The sequence below is a fragment of the Diadema setosum genome, chromosome 6, assembly GCF_964275005.1.
Source record: "Diadema setosum chromosome 6, eeDiaSeto1, whole genome shotgun sequence".
Classification (NCBI taxonomy): Eukaryota; Metazoa; Echinodermata; class Echinoidea; order Diadematoida; family Diadematidae; genus Diadema; species Diadema setosum.
In genome coordinates, this window is record NC_092690.1 from 42,424,569 (window position 1) to 42,452,325 (window position 27,757).

At 38.2% G+C, this 27,757-nt stretch overlaps 1 protein-coding gene across 1 annotated transcript in view; it reads right to left on the minus strand.

The window, feature by feature from the left end:
• Positions 1 to 264: 264 nt before the first annotated feature.
• Positions 265 to 27,757, minus strand: part of LOC140229847 (uncharacterized) — a 37,634-nt gene continuing 10,141 nt past the window's right edge. The window contains exons 3-6 of the mRNA XM_072310070.1: positions 24,263 to 24,439; positions 14,761 to 14,832; positions 10,053 to 10,055; positions 265 to 441 (exon numbers count right to left, since the gene is read on the minus strand). Coding sequence (XP_072166171.1) covers positions 265 to 441; positions 10,053 to 10,055; positions 14,761 to 14,832; positions 24,263 to 24,439 — 429 coding nt within the window. The remainder of the gene's footprint in view (positions 442 to 10,052; positions 10,056 to 14,760; positions 14,833 to 24,262; positions 24,440 to 27,757) is intronic.

Below are 27,757 nucleotides of genomic sequence, written 5' to 3' on the forward strand. Positions count from 1 at the left end.
ATTTCGAAAAGCTGGTACATTCATTTAGATAGCCTGTAAGATTGACTTACTCGCACACGGAGACACACGCTCGGAATTTCTATTTCGTTGCATGACAGAGACAATTTGATCTGAAATATGTTGGTAAATTGATTTCGACTTCACGCATTTACGTAAATATAACTTCAAGTCGCTATATTACATTCTTTTCTTTGTAGTTTTATATTTGTTGGAAATGGCGAAAGGATTGTTTTTCTTATGGTGTGGTAAGCATTCATCAAGTCCTTAGTCATCGTCGTCGAGTCTGAAAGCTGCGTAAAAATATGTTTGACGGCTTTCCGAGGAAATTTTTAAGTCAGCATCGTGATCTACAAGAGCCTCTGTGACAGATGAATGACCGTGCGATGGAGAAACTTCCAATGGTGAGAAGCCAGTACGATCAGCGCTGTTTATGTGCGTATCCTTGAAACAAAAAGTGTAGAAAGCAAGACATGAATTTCATTTCAGCCGAAAACTCCATGATATTAGTTTTAATTAGTATTGTTACACACGTTTGGTCTATTCATAACTATATGCGACCGCGCATCATTAAACGAACATAAAGTCACCCGTAGTGAATTGCGTGAGGACTGAAAATAAGTGAAATAGGTCAACCTAGCCAATCTTGAGTTTTTCATATTTCATGAAAGAGCAAGTCTTCTTCTACATTATGTTTAAGTTTGGGATCATAAAACAAACAGGAAACTGTGCTTTTAGTAGTTTTTCTCAAACACATGATTGTATAACAGTGTGATCAGATATTTCTGAAAAATCTTGTTCACACTCTGCACTTTCGACTCTAGTAACCTTTGACAGGATAATGCTACTGCTTTGAAAACGGTCATTAGTCAAGAACAAAATGTGTTGATAAAGCACGCCTAATTTAAGGATAATCTGATAATCCCTTCATTGTTATCGCTCCGTTGTGTAACACCCTGTTTTTTGTCCCTTTCATGGCACAGCTAGCATGGTTTGGAAAAGATTAAGCGCTTGAATAGACTCTTTACTTCAGAGCCTCTTTTCACAGTTCACACTTTTTCAGAATGTGTGCTTTCTTTCCATCATTTAGATAGGTTAAGAGAGTCCATTTGAATTGAATTATACATCATTTTAAAGCTTAGAGTCTGCTGTTTTAGAATCTACCCCTAACTAAAAATTCATGTCTGGCGACTTTTTGTTTGTTTTGTGGTGCAGGGTCACATATTCAGTAAAACATGTCTTTCTTCAAAGGAAGTATGTTGTGTAAGTGTTTGCTGAATTGTTGATTCATGACAGCCAAAATATTGCTTGTACGGAGAAACGAACATTAAAATACTTGAAAGATATTTCAAAATATTTTTTTATTATTATTTTTCGTCAGATGAAATGGATACATTCACATTAAACCTTCCAAAGCAATTTTCTGCTGAAAAGACATTAAACTGCTAAAAGAGAAACGACTTTGGAATGCACCTCCGCCAGTCCGAGCGAAACATTGATATCATGGAAACATGGAAGTTATGTTCATTCGAGTGAAAGGTGTATTCTAATGCCTGTTGCTTAACTTAAGAATTTATTGACAGATGAGATCAGAAGCAGCATGGTTATTTGAAATAATTTTTCTGTTGTTGTTCGTTTTTGTTGTTGGGTTATCCAAGTAATGAACAAAAAAACCCTATATCTACATATTCGTTTTGCAACTTTAATGACGTGGAGGGTTTTATCAATCCACACAAATGTCCATGCATTGCATTGCATAGGCCCTTCAGTGCTGATTTTTGCAGTTCTTAGTATGCGAAGACGTGAATCCCTAAACACAGCTTGAAAGTTTCAGATTTAATTTGTTTCAATAGTGCACACGTAGAAACGAAACAATGTGAGGAAACCACAAATGATTACATGTTAAGCAGGACTACGCATAAGAAGCAGATAATTCATCAAAAATTTCCACGTACATAATGCCATGGAATTTCTTAAGACAAACAGGTGTACGAGACCGTAACCTCGACCGACACTCGGTATAAAGGCTTTAATTTGATAAATAATACTTCAGAGAAAAACGGGTTTAATGTTTGCAGTAATTGTGTGCCTTCAGCCTTTTGTTTTTGTAAAGAGAGTGACTTGTGATTGTAACGTATTATGTATATGTGACCGTGCATCACAAAACGAACAAAAAGTCGCACACACTGATTTTGCGTGAGGACTGAAAATAGGTGAAATGGGTCAACCTAGCCGATCTTGACTTTTACATATTTTCCGACGGGGAGCAAGTCTTCTTCAACATTAAACTGAAATTTGGGGTCATCAAACGGGCGGGAAATTGTGTTTTTTCGCAGTTTATCTAAAAGATTTGTGGTAGAATAGTCAATAGTGTGATTAGGTTTATCTTTTTTCCCCTTTTTTTCATTTCTGAAAAATCTTGCGCACACTCTTCACTTTCAACTCTAATAACTTTTGAAAGAATAGGGCTACTGCTTTGAAAGTTGGCATTGATTATGGACAAAATGTGTTAATGAGGAATGTTTAATTTCAATTCAATTTGATAATCCCTTCATTGTTGTTACTCGGGTGGTTTCTTCCTTTTTTTTTGTCCCATTCATCGCACAGCCAGCACGGTTTGGTAAAGATTAAAGGGACATTCCAGACGGTTTTCATAATTTCACATCATGTATTACATAAATCAATAACTCCCTGTATAGATTTGTGGCATTTATTGTGGTTCTTGAGCAGAGAAACAATACTTTGAAAAACCTCAAACAAATTACACTGAACAAGGATGATGACATAGGAGGTTCACATATTTCAGAAATGTAACAGTGTAATTTCATGACAATACCGCTTGCTGGCGAGTTCACCTGTGTCTAATCTTTGCATGCCTTCTTCTTTTGTTCTGCTCCCTTGAGCCCCAACTCATGCATTCTTATGGTGACTCTGCCATGTCATCATCCTTGTTCATTACAATTTGTTCTAAATTTTAAAAATATTCTTATTCTTTATCCCAGTTAAAACAAATTCTGAAACTCTGTCCTCAGTACAACTAATTTATAGTTGTTCAAATGTAAAAATCTGAAAATCATCCGGAGGTCTCCTTTAAGCGCTTGAAAAGACACTGTACTTCAGAACCTCTTTTTTCAGTTCACACTTTTCCTGAGTTTGCATTTTCTTTCCAATATTTAGATAGGTTAGGAGAGTCCATTTGATTTGAGTTATACATCATTTTAAAGCTTAAAGTCTGCTCTTTCATAATGTGGTCATAACTAAAAAAAAAACTCATGTCTGGCGACTTTTTGTTTGTTTTGTGGTGCAGGGTCATATATATATATATATATATATATATATATATATATATACATAACAATTGTTTTAGAAAATTTCATCTCAAATGCTTATCTTAATCCAAAGCTATTACAAAGTTTATACAGATGGACCTTTTTACCTTAAACTGCGATCGAAATCACTGACGAGATTCCACGATAAAAATCGTCTATCTTCAAGATAGTCGATTTTACCATGTGAAAGGAACTCCTCCTGGGTAAGTGTAATCTAAAACCGTTCTAGACCAAATGTAGACTTATTAGAATACAAATTTAACCTCAGACACCAATGGATTAAAGCTTAGTGTTTTAAAGCCATGTTAAACCCACTTCACAGCTCCTTACAGACAGGACACTGGTGTTAAATCAGTTAGCGTAAGTTTTAAACAGAACACGGGCCTTAGTTTAGGATACGGTACTTGAAAATCGGCTAACTTTTAAGAATATAACTCATGTGGTGACCGTAGTTGGCTAGCTACGAGTTAGACGGTACCGTGACTGATATTTATGGTAAAAGGGTCCAACTTGAAGTTAGCCGACTTTACCGTAAAAGAAAAAAACAAAACAAAACGAAACAAAACAAAACGATTTGCGGTGGGAAAAAATTCTCTAGTAAAATGGTCTAAGTCAAAGATAGCCCGTTTTGCCGTGTAAAATATTACCTATATAGTATGTATCATTTATCTCTATCTTAAGATAGAAGAAGGATAAGAAATATCTAAACAACGAAACGTTTTTGAGAAAGCCGATGTCACCAACGGAAAGTACACCTAGAATTAGGTAAACATTAAAGTTTTCACAAAAGTCCCGATTTTCAAGATAGACCCTTTTACCATAGGACGGACGCGTTACTAATATGATGTTTGTCTGGTATGAAGAACAGCTTCTAGGTTGTGTAGTCTAAAAAAAAAAAATAGAACTAAAATACTTTATATTTAACTTGGGGAACGTCCATTATATACATGGAGAGAAATATAAAGAACATGAGTTTCCGAGTAAATTCAAGAGCACAACACAAGGGGGATATGACGGCCTTGAGGAAAGTTGAAGTTGGTATATGAAACTCTGAGGATTTGATTAGGACTTTATTTTTATAAGGATTTCAACATTGTAGAAAAGATCTGCGTCCAAGCCTTCAGTCATTGGGTTGTGTAAATCAAGGCCAAAATGCCTAATAGATTTTTGAACAATGCTAACTTTAGGATTTCGAAATGATGACCTGCTGCACGATGGGTAGAATATGAGTGATTGTTAAATTTTTAAAATAATACTCTTTTCAGACATTTCAGAGGGCTGATGAATTACATACTCATGCACAGATATTTCTTTCCATGTATGCATGTAAGTTAATCTAAGAATTTTTGAACACTCCAACGATCTTTCAGTGTGAGCTACGTACGTATTGAGAACCAGAAATAACTCTTCCCGCACATTTATTGAATTACAATGTATGAGCCTACATTACGAAACGAACAGAAAATCCACAGGCATGGATGTCTTCAAAGGCAGCACCTGAAAGAGCAGACTTAAGCTTTAAAATGAGTCCATTTGTTATACGTTAAACATCATGTAAACATTTAGAATCTGCACTTAAATAAATCTAATGTTTAACAGCGTTTTCCTGGTTTTGTGATGTAAGGTCACATAATGATTGGACCATTTGAGGTGTGCATCAATAGCAACCCCACCCTGAAAGTCGTCCACGCACAAAATTTCCCAGGACTTTAAGATATAGCAGAAGTAGAAACAGGGGTTTAACTCTCCGTTTGCGATATATATATATATTTTTTTATATTGATACTACCTTTTGCCTATTTTCAATAAGATTCGACATTTACCAGAAAGAGGCAATAGATTAAAACTATGGGAGAATGGGTCTGTTACAGGACAATGTATCTGCTGCATAAGGTTAACATTAATTAACCAAGTATATTCCTTGGAATTGCTGGGTTTAATTATTCACTGTCATCAGGGTCAGGGTAATTGCATGACGATTGAAAGGTGTGAGAAATACAAACTTCCAGGAGATGTCGGTAAATTAATGGAGTAAAATTGGCATTTTAAGCATTTACTGTGAATGCAAAATGAGGATCCAGTTAAATAAAATATCAGTCAAATTCTATTGCGGTTTTTGGATCCTTTTCCCACTCATCATCAATGTCTAAATACTTTCAACGTGTATCATTATTGGGTCTTTTTTACGCATTAAATTCCTTTGGGTTTGTATTCCAATTAACATTTATGTTTATATTTGTTTACGTAATTTCAAGTTCCATGAGTAATGAAGTCATCCAGATGTCATATTAATGAAGTCAGTCATATATATATGTATATATATATATATATATATATATATACATGTATATATATATATATATATATATATATATATATATACATGTATATATATATAATATATATATATATATATATATATATATATATATAAAGAGTTTGTTTGCAAAAACCGATAAGTCCATATTTGCCAAATGGATATATTTGCGATTAAAGGTCAAGAAAAATACAGAGAATGATAAGAAAATGTTTGCTTCTTTTGACTATAACTCAAAAAATATACCTTTTTTATGTAGTGACCAATATATCATTTAAAAGGTATTATTTTGTACTTTATGACAGAGATCGTACTTCAAAATCTTCAAAAATGGACCTAACGGTTTTTGCGAACAAACCCTTCATGAATATATGTACATTATATGTATATATGTTTATATATATATTCATATATATGTGTGTGTGTGTGTGTACATATAGATCTCAGTAGCAAAAGGTACATGTATATTCAGTATCTCAGTAGCAAAAGGTACATGTATATTCGATCAAAATCCACCTTTTGGTCTAGATGTACTCATTTTATGACCTCTTTACACCTATTTTAAAGTTAGTTCGGTTTCCAAAGTACTACATCCATTTTTGTTGGGTTTCAAAAGGTACTACATCCACGTCAATGACATCATCGAGAAATTGACCAATCAGAGAAAGCAATGACTTAATTCTCTATCATTGTCTACTGACTTAATCTGGGAACAATATAAGTTGGCTTTAGGCTTTTTGTCTTTCTGTTAAAATCACCACGCAAATCTGACAAGTATCTTGAAAAAACTCATCAGATTTTCATCAAATAATGGAGGCAAATGAAAGAAAACCATTTGACAAAACAAACCATCCCAAGATGGATGAGACATTAAAAGCAGTACACTAGAGCAAAGGAGAAACGGCGGAGAGACTGGAGATTTTTCGAGAATTTCATGTAGTAACACGTGCTGCATTTACTGTTAAATACCTCGGTGCTGTCCGTTACTGCTAGGGTGTTGAGTTTGAGCCATACATTGTCCCCAGAATTAAGTACAAACACTCTTTAAGCATGAATTATGCAAAGCTACTTTGTTCAATGCCAATGGCCTTAAGTTCTGACATCCCTACTAACAGTGCTTTACTAATGGATATGCTGTGCTACGTGCATAATGTAAAATACCAGGGCTGGAAAGTACGTAGTGGCATAAAGTTTTGAACACTAGATCCGTAATCATTCTGGTAAATGACACCTTTTACTTATACAATGTCAAAAAGGTAAAACCAAATGTGTGTTTAGTATTGGTAGTCATATTACTCGTCGAGGGTCTTGATTTTATCAGCTTTTAGATTGTCAGATTCATCTTACCTGATAAAAAACATACCAGATCAAATTTATGTAATGGATTTAATTACAGCGTTGAGAAAATACAGCATATTCAGATGCTGCTTGAAGAAAAAAAAAACATAAAGAAAATGAAGGGAAAAAAAAGAGATACCGGCAATGAATACAGTATTTTTTAGACACGTGAAAGGAAAATTCACAGAAAGAAAAATTGCCAAAACCAAACTAATACAACGAAGAAAACGACAAGAAATAATCAGATAAAGTAACCGTTTATGCACAATGAATCCCCTCCCGGCCACGCGGGTGCACGTCACGAGACCGACACCCACGAGTCATACAGCCCCCAAGTTATACAGCTCACAAGTCATACAGCCCACGAGTCATACAGCTCACAAGTCATACAGCCCACCAGTTATACAGCCCACGAGTTCGACACTGAGTAAATAAAGCCCACGAGTTCGACATCAAGTAAAATAAGCCCAGAAGTTATACGGCTCACGAGACCGACACTATGCACATAAGGCTCATGAGACCGACACTAAGCAAACAAAGCCCACGAGACCGACACTACACTTAAAAGGCCCACAAGACCGACGCTACGCATACAAGGCTCACGAGACCGACACTATAAAGCAAAGAAGGCCCACGAGACCAACCGGATGAACAGCGCCACCTATAGACTAATCAATTGTATAGGGTGTCCTGATAATAAAGAGATGAACTCAAAGGAAAGTTGCCAGGATGTAACCCCATCAGTTGCCCCCCCCCCCCTCCCCTAAAATGATCAGGATCTTTAATTGTGATTGCGTGGGTGTGTGTTTGTGAAAAAATGAACAAAATTCAGTAAAAGTGTGCAACAGATCTTTCCGTAATAAACCTGCAAGGGTGTTGATTTAGTATGAATTGAGTATCTGAATATAAGAACGACCCAACTCCATGGAACACCATTTCGAGTAAACTTAAAAAAACTTCATATCTTTTTTATTTGTCCAATGATATTCTATTTAACTGTGATGGGAAGGCAACATTGCATATACAAATTAGAACATATATTATTATGACAATTAACATTTACATTAATTGTGGAGAGGCCATTTTGTGTGATGGACTTTGGTCGTTCTTTGAATCATATGGACTTGGGTCGTTCTTTGATTCATATACATGATATTCTGCTATAGAGATGAGAAAAGGGTGACAGAGGGCGCTATAATATGAATGTAAGAATGACCCAAGTCCTTCATTCCTACATTCATATAAGATTTAACTCATTCATTTCAGGCACTTCCGGGGGTAATTAGGATTTATCATTTATACACAAGATGAGTCCATGCATAAGCTACAATTTCCCATGTCAAACTGAACTTGGCCAAAAATTGGACTTGGGTCGTTCTTATATTCAGGTCTTCAATCAAAAAACAATAACGTAATCGTCTATGAAGGTAGCGTTAGGGATTCCGAAAAACAAGATGCATCCATGAAAATAGCTAGTGTATTTCACGAAAAAAAAATGTACTGATTAGAGGAAAACAACACAAACCACAAATCGAGGTGAATCCCTACGATATAAAACGTTTTCATCAGTTTAATTACATTACAGTTACAGAAAAAATTACAAATAGATCTTACTCCAAAACGTCTAAGCAGGAGAGTAGGATATCTAATATAGCCTAAGTAACTAGTAAATCGAGAAAGAGAAGAGGTAAAAAGTACATCCTGTCCATCTTCTAGCTAAAAACTTGGAAAGCATATTAAAAATAGCACAATGGCATTATCAAAGCTCTAATATTAAACCATACATCGTAGATTGTCCTCTTTTATTGATTCATTTGTGTTTTTTGTCTTCTTTTTTTTTGGGGGGGGGGGCATGAAGAATACAATTCTACTTTTTTTTTTCAAATCGATAATAATGTCGCTCCCTGACAGACCTGCCCCTCTAGAACTAGGTAGAAGTACTTATTTTACGTCGTTCATAGTAGATGGTTTACCATCTTTCACTTGATAGCGTGACGAAATGGCACCCGCCAGCATAATTATTTTTTCTGTTCATGGAAGACCCTGTACAGGTAATTGACATGTAGATGGCGCTGTTTATCCTGTCTGTCTCGTGGGCCTTTTTTGCCTACTGTCGATCTCGTGGGCTTTCTTTGCTTAGTGTCGGTCTCGTGGGCTATGTTTGCCAAGTGTCTTTCTCATGAGCCTTTTTTGCGTATGACTGTATGGACTGTATGACTCCTGAGCCGTATAACTCGTGGGCTGTATGACTCATGGACCTATTATTGATGTCGGTCTCGTGGACCGTATGACTCGTGGGTGTCGGTCTCGTGGGATGCCAGAGGTAGGGGTGCACGTCACGAGACCGACACCCACGAGTCATACAGCCACAAGTCATACAGCTCACAAGTCATACAGCCCACGAATCATACAGCTTACAAGTAATACAACCCACCAGTTATACAGCCCACCAGTTCGAAAAAGAGTAAACTAAGCCCTTGAGTTCGACATCAAGTGAAATAAGCCCACGAGTTATACAGCCCATGAGTTCGACATTACGCACAAAATGCTCACGAGACCGACATTAAGCAAAGAAAGCCCAAGAGACCGACACTGTCCTTAAAAAGGCTCACGAGACCGACAGGCAAAACAGGCTCACGAGACCAACACTAGGCAAAGAAGGTCCACGAGACCGACAGGATGAACAGCGCCACCTAAACACCAATTAATTGTATAGGGTGTCCAGATAATGGCGTAAAGAAGGTAAAAGAGATGGAAAAAGAGAGTTGCAAGGGTATTACCCCGCCAATTGCCATCCCTCACCACTGAATGGTTCAAGATCTTTAATTGTGTTTGCGTATGTGAGTGTTTGTGAAAAAATAAACACAATTCAGCGAAAGCGCATGAGATGTTTAAACATTACTTTCAAAAATGCCCAAACACCCCCGTGTCTATATCTGCAACGCCAATACCAGTATACCTACTTAGAAAAAAAAGTAATAAAATGATGTGGACATTCAGATCAACCAGGTCCGAAATGAAGTTCACTACAAGAAAATTATTCACAAAATGTTGAATGATGTAGTGCACACCTGCTTTACACAAGGGGGGGGGGTTGTCAACTGCAAAGGTGTTGAAATAATAAAGACATCACAGAAAATTTTGTAATCGTCAATGAAAGCAGCGTTAAGAAGTCGGAGAAAGAAGATGCATCCATGAAAATAACTTTTCTACTTCATGAAAATTGACTGTTTAGTGAAGAATAATTATATAAAGACAAGCTACTGAAATCGAGGTGAATCGCTGCGAAAAAAGTTTTCATCCATTGAATTTCATATGTTAAAGTGAAATAGAAAATAACAAATTGTACTCTAAACAGGTGTATAAAGGCAGGCAGAAATGATATCTTATAAGGCTTACTTGAATTGTAAAGCGAGAAAGAAAAGGGCGAAAAAATTGCTGTTCCCGTCTACGTAGAAATTGGAAAAACCTATTGAATATAGCATGATGGCATCTAAAAGTAAACCATTTATCGTTCTTGTGGTCTATCATTTTTTCATTTTCTTTTTCCTGGGGGGGGGGGGGGAGGTCCTATGAAGAGGACATTTCTATTAAAAGAAACAAACATATTAACAATGTCGCTCCTCGTAGCGTGCTTGAACTGCCCCCTCCCCCCTAGAAACCAGACGTGTAGAAATACATACTTAATGTCGTTGATATGCAGATGGTGCTGTTATTAGTTAATCTAGCTCAACAGCGTAACGGAAATGCACCGCCAGTATGTAATTTTCCCCTTAAAGGAACACCCTGTACAGGTACATATTTGTAATTGATATGTAGATGGCGCTGTCCATCCTGTCGGTCTCGTGAGCCTTCTTTACCTAGTTTCAGTTTCGTGGGCTTTCTCAGACCCCGTTTACAGTGCGAGGCTCGGCCGCGGCCCAGCCCACCTTCATTTCAGTGTAAACGCGCAAAAGGCCAAATGCGAGGCAAAAATTTGCCTCGCATTTGGTCTCGCTCTGGAGGTGGTCTCGGTCGCGGCCGAGCCGCGGCCGAGCCCGGTCTTTTCTCAGTGTAAACGCAAACTGGGCCAAATGCGCGGCCAATTTTAGTCTGGCTTCCAAACCCTCTGCCTGCATCTTTCGCTATTCAGGACATTAACCTTCTCAACGTCGAAAACTAGTATAGTTCAAGGTGGTTTTGTCCTGCAAAGGATTTTTTCCTTCGGCAAAGACCTTTGCCCGAACGGCGACTTCGTCGCCACAGAATTCAGTTGGCAAAGTGTCTGAAAACCAGACAATACCAAATTGCGTTTGTTTAAAAGCAGAGCGCCACTACGACAAAATATTGAAAGGTTTGAATAAAACGCGCGGCCGAGCCCAGCAGTGTAAACGGACAAAATTGATTTCGAGGCTCGGCCTCGCAATTGAGGCCGGGTTCGGCCGCGGCCGAGCCGCGACCGAGCCCGGCCCCGCACTGTAAACGGGTTCTTAGCCTAGTGTCGGTCTCGTGAGCCTCTTTTGCCTAGTGTCGGTCTAGTGAGCCTCTTTTGAGCACTGTCGGTCTTGTGAGCCTTAATTGTGTAGTGTCGGTCTCGTGGGCTTCCTTTGCTCAGTGTCGGTCTCGTGAGCCCTTTGTTTCTAATCCCCCAGTCACATATAAACACGGATGCTCAAGGATCTACGCGGTGATCCGGGGAAATCCGGGGACGTCCGGGGAGATCCGGGGAGATCCGGGATTTTGGTATGACTATACACACGGTATCAACACGGCAGCTACACGGATAAGTCCGGCAGAGCGCGGCGTCTACACGGACAAACACGGCATCTACACGGATCAACACGGCAGCTACACGGATCAACACGGCATCTACACGGCAGCCACACGGACCACCCCGGATTGCTCTGCCAACACGGCAATCCCCGAATGACGCCGGATGTTTTTGACCTGCGAAAGTTGCCGTGTTGGCCACCCGGCGTAATCACGGATCTCTCCCCGGATCAGATCCGGGGTGGTCCGGGATGATTCGGGATGTCTATGTGACTGGGGCATTAGTCGAACTCATGGGCTGTATGACTCGTGAGCCGTATACTAGTAACTCATGGGCTGTATGACTCATTGACCTAGTTTTAATGTCGGTCTCATGGGATGACCCCATTCATGTGCCTTGAAGCAGAACTCTGAACAGGTTCATTATAAGCATGCACTCACATACACATCATTGGTTCCTGTGTAAAGTTCAAGTTTTGTACAGAGGGTTAATTTTTCATCACAAACTAGGACTTAACATTGAAACAAATCACGGATTTCCTGAAACTTGAATATAGACTTTCATATTCAAATCACCCCCAACAAAATTGTTCACTGTCAGTGACTATTCAGCTATTACTCATATCAATGAAATTTTATCCGATATAGTTTTTGAATTATTAAGGATAAAAAAGTTTGATTTTTTTAAAACACCTAGAACATGTTATTCTTTTTGAAACACCTACAGTGTAGTACATGTTATTCTTTGGGAGTGTTAATGGTTTTGGGGGTATTGTGCCAATTTTCTGCTGGTTTTTGTTAGTGTTAACTGTATTTCTTTCTTACTTAGATTAATCAATCTTGAAGATCTATATTATTACATGTATCGGCATCATAAGACACCTTTCTGAGGAGTCTGCGTCAGACATTTAAAGCTCGATATTCGATTGGGCTTCTTTCTTAAACACTATTATTTGACATGCTATAATTCGACAGATTCGATAGTCTCTTGAGATTTCAAACGTTTATGTAGAGTATTCACTGAAAGTCATGATTTTCCTTAATCATTCAGCTTTATAGGTTTTACTAAACTTTCGCGATTATAGGCAAGCAAAAAAAAAAAGTTGAGGCTCTCTTACTGACAAATACACGGATTTCAATCATTCATAGGGGATATGAAATATCCCAGGTTACTCAAATGTCGAACTTTCAACAGTGAGTTTATGTCTTTGAATTAGCAGTTACTATAGAAAATAAAATGGTCAACCCTTTAGTGTATTTAGGAGCAAGAAAAACTAAGCTTAGAGTCTGCTCTTTCAGAATCTGCTTTTAACTAAAAATCCATGTCTGGCGACTTTTTGTTGGTTTTGTGATGCAGGGTCGCATATACTAGATTGGTGTCATCGACTGTACGGTTTTATATTCATGAAGAGCTTACCACTAAAAGGCGCTAAATCGATTTTTTTTTTATCGAACTGCATGCTTTGCATGATTTGAATAGAGCTTTGGCATGTGCATTTACGTAAAATTTAGTAAATGTTGTTCCAGGAAATAGGAAAAATTCCAACGTGCAATTCACGCTTTCGACCAAAAAGGCGCTATATCTATTTCAGATTTCGACCAAAAGGAGCTATATCCACTTTCTCTATTCCTGTCTCTTATTAGTCTAAGCACGCTAGCCAAGGATATGCTGACCTATAGGAGCATACTACAGGTAGTACTACATGCAGTATAATACTGTCTAAAACAGTTCTTCACGTTCATGGATCACTCACTACCAATGTCGTCTGTAGTGTTGTTCATCACGATAACTAAGTTGAAACTATATGGAAATTTCATAATAGATGAAAGACCAGATACTGCTAGCGACCTCAAATGTTACGAAAAGTGGGAAAAATGTAACAGAGTTGAAGAAATGCAAGGCTTGACAGCCGAAAGCAATTGTGAAAGGTGAGTTTACTATTCTTAACGACTCCTAGATAAAGTCAATCCCATATGTGAATCTTGGTGTATGGACCGAGAAGTGCATATCATATACAGGTGGAACCTGTTGCGTTAATGATGAGCAACGTAGAATATTAGATTGTGGATGAATTACACATTTGTATAATTAAAGGGATCGTACAGTTTTGGTTGAGACCTAATTTGGGGTTTCTAACATTTTTTGGTGAAATAATGAGAAACCTCTTATGAAATATGAAAGAGCATGTAATTTTATGAGGAATTCAACGTTTATTTGATGAAAATTGGCTTTGAAATGGCTGAAATATCCAAAAAAGAGCGATTCTAATAAAGTGTGGGACCCACACTTTATTACGATCGCTTTGTTTTACTTTGTTTTTGGATGTTTCAGTCATTCCAAACCTGATTTTCATCAAATAAACTTTGAATTCCTCTTAAAATGGTATGCTCTGTACTACATCATAAGTGTTTTCTTGGTATCTCGAAAAAAGTTAAAAGCCCAATTCTCATCTCCACCAATACTGTACTATCCCTTTAAATGTCACAAAGACGCTGCCGAAAACTGCTTATCCAAAAGTGGCGAGCAAATGACGAAACATGGTGTCAAAGGAGGCCTGAGCTCTCGATCATATGACAAACAGAAAGGGAAAGCAATCACACAATCGTAAGGACTACATATACAAGAACAGCAGAGGAGGGCTAGGTCGTGTCGGTACAATCAGTTTTATACCCCCATTGCACAGAGATTTTCTCTCACCGGTCATTCATTGGAAGGTAGGTTTACTGCTCCCAACCACCCACTGGAGTTTATCGGATCGCAGACTGATGATTCCGACCTCGGTAAGTAGACTATAAAGTCAGTGTCAAACATGTCGGGCGGTGATCCGACGAGGCAAGATCGTCGGAAGATGTGACACTCACCTTCAACACGACCAACCAAGTTGAATTCTTCAGACTTCAATTTGATGGACTTCGATGAGGGGCGGAAGCAACAATCTTTGCTTTCGGTAAATGACCGATGTGAGAAAAAAAAATCTCGTGGAATGGGGGTATACGGCAAAATATGATTGTAAAGAAGTATATGCATACCTGCTTCGTACTTCCATGTTTGTCACCGAGCAAATGGTTCAATGGTTTCTCATTGATGGTGATGCTCTCAATCTGTAGCGAGTAGAAGGTGACAAAGAAACAAGCAAAATATAATTCTAACATTTTCCAACAACATAATCGTCTCAGATAATTATCGATATAATCTATTTATCTCTCTCTCTTTTTTCTCTCTCTCGTATGCAATTATTGAGTGACAGCATGGAATCATATACTTTGCTATATCATAATTAGTCGAATAAATGTGACTCTGCACCTCAAAACAAACAAAAAGTCGCCAGACATGAATTTTTAATTAAGACCATATTCTGAAAGAGCAGACCTTAAGCTTTAAAATGATGTATAACTCAAATCAAATGGACTCTCCTAACCTATCTAAATATTGGAAAGAAAGCACAAACTTGGGAAACGTGTGAACTGAGAAAAGAGGCTCTGAAGTACAGTGTCTATTCAAGCGCTTAATCTTTACCAAACCGTGCTGGCTGTGCGATGAATGGGACAAAAAACAGGAAGTAAACCACCAGAGTAACAACAATGAAGGGATTATCAGATTAAACTGAAATTGAGCATGCCTCATTAACACATTCTGTCCACAATTAATGCTAACTTTCAAAGCAGTAGCACTATCCTTTCAAAAGTTATTGGAGTTGAAAGCGAAGAGTGTGGACAAGGTTTTTCAGAAATGAAAAAGGGATTCTAAAGACACACCTAATCACACTATTCTACCAAAAATGTTCGAGATAAACTGCTTAAAAACACACTTTCCTGCCCGTTTTATGATACCAAATTTTAGCATAATGTAAAAGAAGACCTGCTCTTTTAGAAAATATGAAAAAGTCAAGTTCGGCTAGGTTGACCCATTTCACTTACTTTCAGTCCTCACGCAAAATCAGTGTGTGCGACTTTATGTTCGTTTTGAGGTGCACAGTCACAAATGGTCTCATACCACGCAGAGGACAAGGGATTTTGTTTTGGTTTAACCCTTTATGTGCCACGTTCGCACGTCCGACTCAGTCGACGGCGTGCCAACTTCGCATATTCTGCTCAACAAACAAAGCCGTCAAAACCGATCGATAAATTACTAATCACTGCTAATCCCGCAGCACAATGAAAGCGTTCCTCGTGCTTTTGTTCCTCTCTTATACGGCTTGCATTCTATGTGGTGATTGACTCTCAAGGGTGTTCCCACCTAGATTTGCACGTACATTCTAAGTTTCTGTCACGGTTTTATGTAATTTTGCAACTGGTCATCCAAAAGAAAAATAGAAAATAGATGCGTCATACAATTTATATCGAAACAAAGCTTGGCATTCCTCTTTGACTTTGTCTACTATTATGCCCATGTTAACAAAACTTTGTAGAAGTTATACAAATTGGAAAAAACAGAATTCTTTCTCAAAGCATGACTACCTTCGTGTGTCAGAATAGCGTGGCACGCAGGGGATTTCCACCATGGCACATAAAGAGTAAAGCTTTATTGTCACCTTAAATATATCTTGCAGTGTTGATTACTTCTTCATAAGATGAATACATGGATGTAGGCAGTTATCCTTGACTGTGGGGGTGTCATCATCACATTTTAGCCTCCAAAGTACTTTAAAAGACTATGTTTGTCAAACAGACTAATTTTATGCATTTTGAGCTGTTTCAGTGGAAGCCAAAACAAAGAAATACATTAAAATGACACAGTCATTCAAAGTTTTGTGATGCTGATGACTGCTTTGTACAAAGATCTAGGGCCTAGTACCACAACAACATAATAAGAAAATAAATTGTAACCAAGCAGGGGGAGGGGGTAGAGGAGAGGGATAGAGGAGAGGGGTAGAGGAGAAGGATGGAGGAGGGGGAAGGAAGGAGAAGGGGATTGGGGGAAGAGATCTGACACAATAGATCAACATTAATCAGCAATTGATCAGTTCTTCATGATGACTGCTATAAGATCTAGGGCCTAGTACCACAACAGCACGTTCTACAGGGATGTTTGCATACCCCACTTTTCTTTTCATTTTTTTTTTCTTAAAATAAAAGATGGGTGAGAATTAGCAACAAAAGTATAAAAACGTTTTTGTTGTTGCTCTTTTCTTTTGTTTTTCTTTCTGCTTGGCAGACGATTTTCACAACCCCTCCACTTTCTAAAACGTAGCGTTTCCCTGCATAATGCGCAGTATGGTAATATGGATATGAATTTGTTTGTATCTAATAATAATAAAGAATATAATCATTTTTCTAATAGCAAGTATTTTTCAATTCTCTTGATTTAAGCCAATAAAGCAAATCTCCCCAGTGGTATTTTTCCGTCTTTTTGATGGGGATGGGGCAAAACAGATAATATGTGCTAGGGAGCGGAGCGAGCTAGCGGGGGAGAGTGCGGAAGGGGGCCCCTCTCCCACACAAGGAAGAATTTGCATTTTCAGACCTGAAATTCAGCGATCTTGTGCACTCTTTGGTGAAATTTTGGATTTTTCTTGTATACAAATTAAGAAAAAAATAGATATTAACAGTTAATTGAATTGGTAATCGCAGTATCTCGGTTCTTGTTCCGCGTGTGCGACATCACTGTATAGGCCTACTTTGTGATACATGAAAGTTATCAGGGGAATAATGGAGGGGAATCGAGCGAGGAAAAGGTAAATCACAAGAGGATGAGGGAACTTTTAGATTTTTAGGATTGAAGTGACGGATTTAGCGCACGCCTAACTTTGAACGTGTCATGGTCGCCAAACGGCGACCTTAGTCCTGAAGTGTCATGGTCGCCGATCGGCTACTAAGAAGAGAGCGAAAAAACATTGGTCATTCAAGTTCCTGAGGTACCATAATTTGTTACACCAACAAACTCCAAATGAAATATTCTGGCAGCTGGTTAGCATATCCATCATTTCCACTAAAACAATGAGTATTCTTACACAGGATAATGTTATTGTCTACTCGTTTCCACTCGTATTGTTCAGCTTGGATGCTGTCATGCGGGAAGCTGCTTCTATTTTGTCACTGAAAGAGGATTAGTTTCGGTCAAGACTTTCATCCTTTTATCTTGGTGAGCATCACTAATCGTCCAAACGCTAGCCTACAAAAAAAAAGTTTTTGTTCTTGTGTATGCACGTGCATAGTGAACGGAAAGTAGACCTGTAAACCATGTCTCTTGGTACCACACGTATGCCCCAGTATGTTTTTGCGTGAGTGTCATCTCCTAGTTCGAAGTGAAATGAAAATCGAAGTAGAAATGTAATATTTCGGAACTACAGACAAAATATAGAGAGTTAAAGATGAACATTATTTTGCTTAGCTCAGTTTCAGAATTGTATTCAGCGTTTGCAAAGCTTAAAGAGAGTTGTTTTGAGCGACGACATGCGAATAGTACAAGTGCTAATCAATGCTTGTTTTGACACAAAATCGAATTGTCTCAAAACTTACGAAAGTTACTGGAAATAAACCTATGTAAGATTTTATGTGATTTTGACGCAAGCTGGCTTCATTGGTTTTGATACATCTCCACGAGTACGAAAGTACATTATAGCGCCTGATCCTCTGTTAGAGACAATGTGCAGTATGTTTTTCATGTAATTGTTTCTGCCGCTTGGGTTCACTGTTGCAATCCTTCTTTTTTGTTTTTCTTTTGAAAGTTTCTCTTAAGTTGTTCTTGATACCTCTTTTGGCATGCATTCTCTCTTGTTATGTGGCCTCTTCTTTTTTCTATACATTTAGAAGAAAAGTAGTTTTTAAAGAATTGTGTATGGCTTCATATCCTAATTTGTCGTGTTGTGCCATTTCTTGTCGTTATGACATTCGTCGTCAACGTGTTATGACATTAGTGGTTGTTATGATATACAGTGGTCGATTTTGACAGCGGGCTCCCCGGGGTCTCACCCTCCCAAGGCCCCCACGCTTTTGCATTTTCAGAATTGATATTCAGCAATCTCTTGTTGCATTTAGATAGAATATCAGAACACTTTTCTATGAAAAAAAAAATGCCCTAATTTCGGGAATCACTGGAGAACAAAATGACATATTGCCCCCCCCCCCCTCGTACTGCAGGACGTCCCTGCATAGGGGAGGGGTCTTATGCATTTGCAGAATACAGATTAAAATTTATTTTAGGTGATACATTTTGAAATCTGCAAATTTAAAAGTGGTCTTTGTTTGAATGAATAGAACCAAACGGAGGATGACGTGGGAAGGGGCATTCCCGTCAAAGGAGAGAGAGATTTTGCAAGTTTAGATATGAATTTCAGCAATTTGGAGCTCACTTTGGATGTAACATTTAGGCAATTCTTTATAAAAAATACAAGGAAATTTTCACGTCTTTGGAAACATGGGGGGGGGGACACAAAATGATATAATTGTTTTCATGGGGGGGGGGGGGGGGACTTCCCCCTGTCCGCCATGCTCGATGCTCCTAGGGAGGGGTTACCCATTTCAACATGCGGGTTATTGTTCAATTTCAGACCTGAAGTTCTGAGATCTAAGTGCACACATTTTGGTGAAATATTGCAATTTTGCTTCTGTCAAAAAAAAATAGAAACATTTATATTCAGATAAATAATATCTGCTGTGAAAGGGTGTGGAAAAGAAATAACCCCCCTCTAGCACAAGTTAGATGTCACAGTTTCATTCCTAAACTTCATATGGCGCACACTTTTGTTGAGATATTTGAGGTTTGTTTTTTTATGAAAAAAAAAAAAACACTGACTGTGGCTACTCCCACACAAGGGAAATTTTACTCTTTTCGGATCTAACATTTTCGGTTTTTCCCCCAACACAAGACGGAGTGTTTTGCATTTCTAGAATTGAACTAGAACAATCTAATGCACGCTTTTGTGTAATGTTCGGGAAAATGTCAATCCCAGGCCGTGCTAGGTCTAATTTGTTTTATGATAACTAAGTGGACCTTTGGAATTTATCATAATTTAAGTGACACATTTACGAACCTTCGTAAACGAACCCTATTTCATTTTCGGATTAACGACCCTCGGATAACGAACCTTTTGAATAACGCCACAAATGTTCGGATTAACGAACCCTTTTTCATTTCCGGATTAACGAAACCTCAAGGTTAAGGGAATTTGTGTGTTTCGGATTAACGAACCTTCGGAATAACGAACTTTCGGAATAACGAACAGCACCCCCTCCAGGAACGACACCTCTGCATACAAGGAGGCTTTATGCTGAAAATAATTCGTAACCATAATAGAATCTGGGAAGATTTTCAATCCAAGACGTGAACTAAATCTATGGGAAAACCCCTCCGTTAACCAAAAGTATCTATATATGGTACGCATAGTTACTTTCTCTTTCTACCCACCCGACGGAACTACTCCATTTTTTTAAACCGAAGTAACAGACCTGGCGCACACGTTAGGTGAAACATTTAGAAAAATATCAATCTAAAAGTGCACTATGTTGATAAGGCCGAAAGGGGGATGGTATTGATTGGGTAGACTTATCCCCTTCCCACACGAAGAAGATTTTGTATTTTCAGAATTGAATTCAGCCATCTTTGGGTGAAATATTCAGACAGTTTTCTATCAAAAAGGCAAGAGAATTCCCACATCTTTGGAATAACGAGGAGGAGAAAATGATATGTTTGTACTCTATATTTTCATTGGGGAACCATCTTCCATCATCACTATTGTGGCATTAATCTTCATGTGCATGTTTGTATAATACTCACTTTTTGTACTGCGCCTTGAGCACAGGAATTGGCGCATTATAAGTACTCTGTATTATTATTATTATCCCCTTCCCCATCCCCTGCCTTGCCTCTGCATATGAGGTAACTTTTATAAATGAAAACTCACATGCTTTGATAAAAGTGCGTCAATCTACAAAAATTACAAAGTCTTTCGAAAGCGACCCGGTGGGGAGGTTTTGTATATCTATGATTGCAATTCAACTATCTGGGGCATACTTCAGGTGGTATTTGGCAAATTTTCCGACAAGAAAGTTCGAGATTTGTCCTCATCTCGGGAATTGTTTTGGGGGATAAATTATCTGTTTCCCCCCAATATTTTCATGGGGCAGGGAGAATGCCCCTTTGCACCCCTCGCAGAATCGACGACCCTGATCATCCCTGTGTACTGGTGTATGCCTACAGATGTATCCTGACTGATTCATAATCGCTTGCTCAATGATTCATGCAATGGAAGGGGGTTAAATTATTGCGGTGTAGCTTTCTTTTTGTCTGTTTGTTATTGTACGTAATTTTCAGATGATCCTGAGCTTCACGCGTCACAGCATGCATAGATAAAGGGCTACATTATCTAAATGTTGTCAACGTCGGGATCAAGCAGATACGTGTGTTACCATTTTGGAGGGTGCGAGGTGAGCGAACATACACCTCAGAAAATTATCTATATAAAGTCTAAAAGATAGGACACTCTTAAGATCTGTGAGCTCTTTGTATGCAGGAGTAAGAACGTCATGCAATATACCGAAATTGATACAATCACATTTCTGCTTCTTCCCCCCCCCCCCTCGGGGAGGGGGGGGGGAGGGGTTGGGTTGGGGTGATTGTGCAGGCCATTCCCATATTCCATTTCCGATGAGGGGGGGGGGGGATACATCACCCATCCACCCGCGATTTACACCATTGCCCTGTAGAATTCTACGTCTAGCCTTAGGCTATTTTCATCGTAAGTGATAGGTATAGATGTGTCTAACAAGTTAGTGGAATATGACATGTGCACTGCATTGTATTGGGTATATGTATTCATATCCTGCATCTTAATTGGCTTATCAAGCTTCTACTACGTCGTCCTGCGAATAGGATAGGCGTATAGGTCTAAACCAAATCCTAACCCTACCGGCACTGTTAATACTACCCGATACAAGGCTAAAATAGACTCTTTTAAAAGCACCGTTCTCTCAATAGTAGGTCTAGAAATCTAGTGTAGATCCTCTACAAAAATGTGTGTATCTCGTGATCTCGTGTACTGAGTATGTTAGGCTTTCGCTGGTCATTCGGTTTGTCCGCTCAGCATCCGTTGGATGGCCTGTCTGAAAAAAATTTACTTAAGATCTTATATTTTAAGACCCTGAGGTAGCATTCTGAAAGTTAAATCATATTGGAAGTTTTCAATGCAAAAATCTGGCTGTACTCTTTTTTCTTTTTCTTTTTTTTTTCTTTTTGGACATACTGTCGTGTGACGGGGCCTTGCAAACTACTTTTATAGACCAAACACTGGTTTTAACTCAGTTAAGTTCTTAGCAGAACACAGTCACAGTCTAGGGGGTACGGCGTCGGTCTGAAAGGGTCCAGATTGAAGGTAGCCGACTTTACCGTGAAAAGAAAAAACCTACCAACAAACAAACAAAAGCCAACAAAAAACAACAATGTGCGATGGAAAGATTTCTCTAGTAAAAGGGTCTAACTCGAACAGAGCCCGTTTTGGCATGTAATACACCACCGATAGTACCGATCATTATCTCTATCTTACAGTTATTGACCGTTTTGCCGTAACATCAAACAAACCTAAAAAAGGGTAAGAAAGAGCTTAAAAAACACAAACAAACGAAGCGTTTTGGCTACCAGCCGATGTCTCCAAAGGAAAGGGTGCCCAGAATAAAGTAAATATTAACGTTTTTACAAAACGTCACAATTTTCAAGACAGACCCTTTTATACCATGTGTCGGCCGCAAGTATTGTACAGCTAGAGCTCCACGTTTCCAGCATTGCAACGGAACTAGCTTTTATTTGTTTGAACCATTCTTAAGTCTGTTTTCTCCAATGGAAGCAATCAATTGAGAAGTTTGGCTTAAACTTGAGCAATTGATTTCTTCAGTGAAATACGTTATCACCAGATATTTATCTTAAAGCAGCTTCTAAGGGACGTCAAACAGGGCCAGAGGATCGGGTTTTTCGAAATAATCATTCAAATATTTAGTTAATCTTTTTCCTAACCTTTACTAATGATGTATAATTCATAACAGGACACGCTTTACATTCAGATATATTTGACATCTATTATGTCAAACATTGTTTTGCGACAACGAAATACGGTGAAAACCGCTCCTAAAACTTGCTCTCGCCGTTTCTCTTTCAAAATTGTCCATGTTCCTGGACGGAAATCGTTAGGCATAAACTTCACAGCAGGTACAATGTGTGATTAAACCATTATTTATATAAAAAAAAACTAGAAAAAAAACATACTCCATTTATGGCATTACAGTACATAAGTTTTTATAGTCATCGAAATAAGGAAAGTGTGAAGCAGGATTTTTTTTTTATATCAGAGTTAGAAAAAAAAAGAGTTTCTTAATTCAAGTAATTTTTACAGGACATGTTGTCTGGTAGGCGAGTATGTAACTCAAGCCTCATTGCTCTGCTAAATCACGTGATGCAACAAGGGCAGCTTCTTTACAGGGCTACTTCATTTAACATAGTCGAAGTGCGACTTAATTGAGTTACCCGTAATTAGGATGTACTTAAAGATGTGAGAATTTATAATTGTAGCCGTACACCTTGTTTGCTTCTGCACCCTTTATGCAACGTTAAAAGTTCTCTTTTCATTGGTTAGTCAGTGTCGTTACCATCTGAGAATAGTCATTCCTCCGAACGAGAGGAACATTATCTGATATCTGATAATATTCTGCACAATGAATCACGAACACAGGAAGCCAGAAATCTCCATGTCTACCGTCGCTCAGAGCCCAATCACCAACTAACTGTAACACGCTCTTCCGCGCGTCCGCCCCAGCACCCATCTTTGGCTGCGTTTATCAACTTTCCCTTGTTTAAACAGCTTTCGGTAGCCCTTTACAAAGCCCTTTAGAAACGGCTTTCAAAACAGTTGCGTTTATCAACTCTCTTCGCGAACACGATGATTTCAACTGGCCTGTCACTGCACAGCTGCATTGCGCTATTCTACCCGAGGAGAAGTACAAGTACTGAAGTACAAGACTACAAAGCCGTTTTGAAATAGCTTTGCGTTTATCAACTCCCAAAAGGCTTTTACAAACAGGTTTCTGAAAGCCTGTTTAGGAAACCTGTTTGGATAGCCATACATTTGGGGCTTTCGAAAAGTTTTTCCTAAAGGGCTTTCAAAACACCTTTGCATTATCAACTCGTAAAAATTCCTTGAAAGCTGTTTGAATAACCTGTTTCTGCCGAGAAAGGCGAGTTGATAAACGCACCCTTTCGTAACGGCTTTCCTAAAGGACTTTCATAACAGCTTTGCGTTTATCAACACGTAAAAATTCCTTGAAAGCTGTTTGGAAAATTTGTTTCTGCCGAGGAAAGGAGTTGATAAACGCACCCCTTGATATACCAAACTGAATGCTCTCAAGCCGGCCGCCTGCCTCGCATAGTGTTAGCACTTGATATGCGCGATGGCAATTGTTAATAAATGTTATTATTATTATATTGATACATAACCCACATAGAGTTTCGTTGTGCATGAACTCATTACATCATACAAAGTCAAATCAATCAGTTGATTTAAAACATCATGTCACTTTACCAACTAGCAAACCGATGGTAACATCTCACTTGTTCTTTCGATGTTGTGATCTGTGAAGCAATCGTCGTGAAGAATGTCCTGGGTAATTTGTCGCATGTGATACGGGCATGTCTAAAATGGGGAATATGACACAGAAATTTGGCTGCTGCTATTCCGTCCGACTCTGGAATTCGACCTGATTCAATCACCACCGAAAGTTCACAGACCTGGAGAAAATTGAATGAAGCAAACCCCAAATCAAGACAGAAATAAACCGAAATAGAAGAAAAGGACCCTGACATCCTTTTACCCATTTATGTGCCATATTGGTTTGACGGAATAGCAGCACAAAGTCACTCTGCTATTGTTATCTGTTTTGTTTTTTTGTTGGTGATTCAGCAACAAATTGTAAAAATATGTTTGAAAACATAGTGGAAGTCCCTCGTAATGACAATATGTCTTTATGACAGTGTTTCGAATATTATAAAATCTTGCCATGTCGAATGAAGATGTTCTTCTCCCTATAATGAAATATTGTTGTATCGGTGTCCTTAATGACGGGTTTATCTCGGTAAGTATGAAGAGACCACACTTACACACACAGACTTACACACAAAATCATTATTACTATATATATATATATATATATATATGTGACCCTGCACCTCAAAACAAACAAAAAGTCGCCAGACATGAATTGTTAGTTAAGATCATATTCTGAAAGAGCAGACTTTAAGCTTTAAAATGATGTATAACTCAAATCAAATGGACTCTCCTAACCTATCTAAATATTGGCAAAAAAGCACAAACTCAGGAAAAGTGTGAACTGAGAAAAGAGGCTCTGAAGTACAGTGTCTATTCAAGCGCTTAATCTTTACCAAACCGTGCTGGCTGTGTGATAAATGGGACAAAAAACAGGAAGTAAATCACCAGAGTAACAACAATAAAGGGATTATCAGATTAAACTGAAATTAAGCATGCCTCATTAACACATTCTGTCCATAATTAATGCCAGCTTTCAAAGCAGTAGCACTATCCTTTCACAAGTTTTTAGAGTTCAAAGTGAAGAGTGTGGACAAGGTTTTTCAGAAATGAAAAAGGGATTCTAAGGCCACGCCTAATCACATTATTCTACCAAAAATGTTCGAGATAAACTGCTAAAAAACCACATTTTCCTGCCCGTTTTATGATACCAAATTTTAGCATAATGTAAAAGAAGACCCGCTCTTTTAGAAAATATGAAAAAGTCAAGTTCGGCTAGGTTGACCCATTTCACTTATTTTCAGTCCTCACGCAAAATCAGTGTTTGCGACTTTATGTTCGTTTTGAGGTGCACGGTCACATATATATATATACATATATATATATATATATATATATATATATATATATATATATATAAAGTATATACATATAAACTTTTATATATAACAAGTTTAAGATAAGTCAACAAGCGGAGGCCCTGTCAACTTGTACATCGATGATAATTCTTATGGCATACCATGGCAGAAGCCATCCGTATGAAATTTATGGATTAAGAGCTTAAACGTAATCGCATTGTTCGAGCAATACAATTCGTTCTGACTTATATGAGCACAGAAGCATAGAAAAAAAGGAAAATGTAAGGTTTACTGAAAGTGTGTCTCAGGGGCACAACTCAGGGAAGTGAGGCTACCATCTACACACTCTAATTCAGTTTTAAGTAAATATTAGTGTATAGACAGAATGTATATTGTTAGTGTATTATCCGCCCCGTTGTTGGCGCAACAATTTTGCATTCTCAGTTATGAAATTGACCACTTTTACTGTTTGGTGGATACTTTATTTTCTGCAAATCAATATATACATGATTTACGTAATCACTTTTTAGACGAGGAAAGTTTTTTTTTATTGTTCGTTTAGGTCTTTAGAAACTTATTTATTCATTCATTCACAATATCTTTTAACAGGGACATACCGTTCAGTTCAACTGACGACCGCAGACCTGCTTGTCAAGGAAGCCCTATATACAATGTATACAGACAGGGGTCAACAAACTGCGGTTAATGTTAAGTTTTTACCGCGTGTTCGATTATGCCTATAACTTTTGATCCATATGTCCATTTGTGACCAAACTTGGCTGGTAACTGTCCCTTGGGAGTTGAAGGTCACGCCAAGGTCAAAGTTCATAGGCGGGGTCAATGAACTTTCGGGAGCTAGAAAAAACAACCTAGAAATGTTGCTAAGGCGACTGGTATGCCTCCGTCATAATGCATGATTCTACTTATAGGTCTATAGTTCATGTGGACAATGTGTGATTACATTTTCACAAAATTGGCAAAATACTAAAATGACAAGTTTGTCACAAATGTGTCGAATGTTCATCTTCCTTGACCTAGGTTTAATCGGATGAATAGGAGAACATGCACTTGGGGATTTAAGGATTTCAAATTGACTTTGACCCATTCATAGGTTTATGAATTGAGTAAAGTTTCAAGGTATGGAGAAAAAGTGTAATTTCTGTATGTATATCTGTATTTCTGTAATCACTGTCAGGCAGAACATGCATAAATATGTAATAAGTTTCAAGGTAACTCGAGCCACTTCCGAGATATGGAAAAAAAAAAGTTAGTTCAATACTTTCTCTTGATCTGTGACCTTTTGACCTTTGAGGTCCCCCTCCCCCGAAAAAAAGACAGTTTCCAGAGAATCTCTATTAGTTTATATATGCATACACAAAGTGTAAAAAAAATAATCCTGCTGGCATTGCATAAATATGAGGGAAATAGTAAAATTTTGAATTGTTGCCCTAGACCTTTGACCCCTAACCTTTGACCCATGAACCTAAATTCTCTAGATGATTACTGCAAGTTAGTACATACATATATACTTTGTTCCATGAAGATACCTAGAACAATTTCCTAGGTATGGAGCGAAAAGGGAATTTTTGATATTTTCACTTGACCTTTTGACCTTTGCCTTTGACTTCATGACCCCAAACTTTCGCCAGAGAATCTTAATAGGGTAATACATGTATACACTCAGTTTCAAGAAAATATCTGCAGGCATTGCATAGATATGGTGGAAATACTGAAATTTTACGTATTTGACCTCGACCTTTTGACCCTTGACCTTGAGCATGTGCACCCAAAAATTGATAGGCACAACTTCACCCCATAATACACAAACATGGCAGGTTTCATTTGGATACATCATAAGGTTTTGTAGTTATCCTGTCCACAAAATACATTACGGACGGTCGGAATTACGGACGGAAGGACGAACGGACAGACGTACAGCCCGAATTCATAATGCCTTCGGCACCACTTTGTGGCGGAGGCATAAAAGCATTAATCTATTCTACGCGAATCTGCGAGACACATTTCGGCACTTGCCTTGTTGTCTCTTATAAACTTACCTCATTTTAAACGAAAAGGGTGATTTTTTTTTTTGCAGTAGATTAAAATAGGGAATGATATTAATTTCATATTTGGAATGGCGATATAAAACTATTAAATTATAAGTCATGTATCATTTTTCTAAGCACATATATATATATGAATATG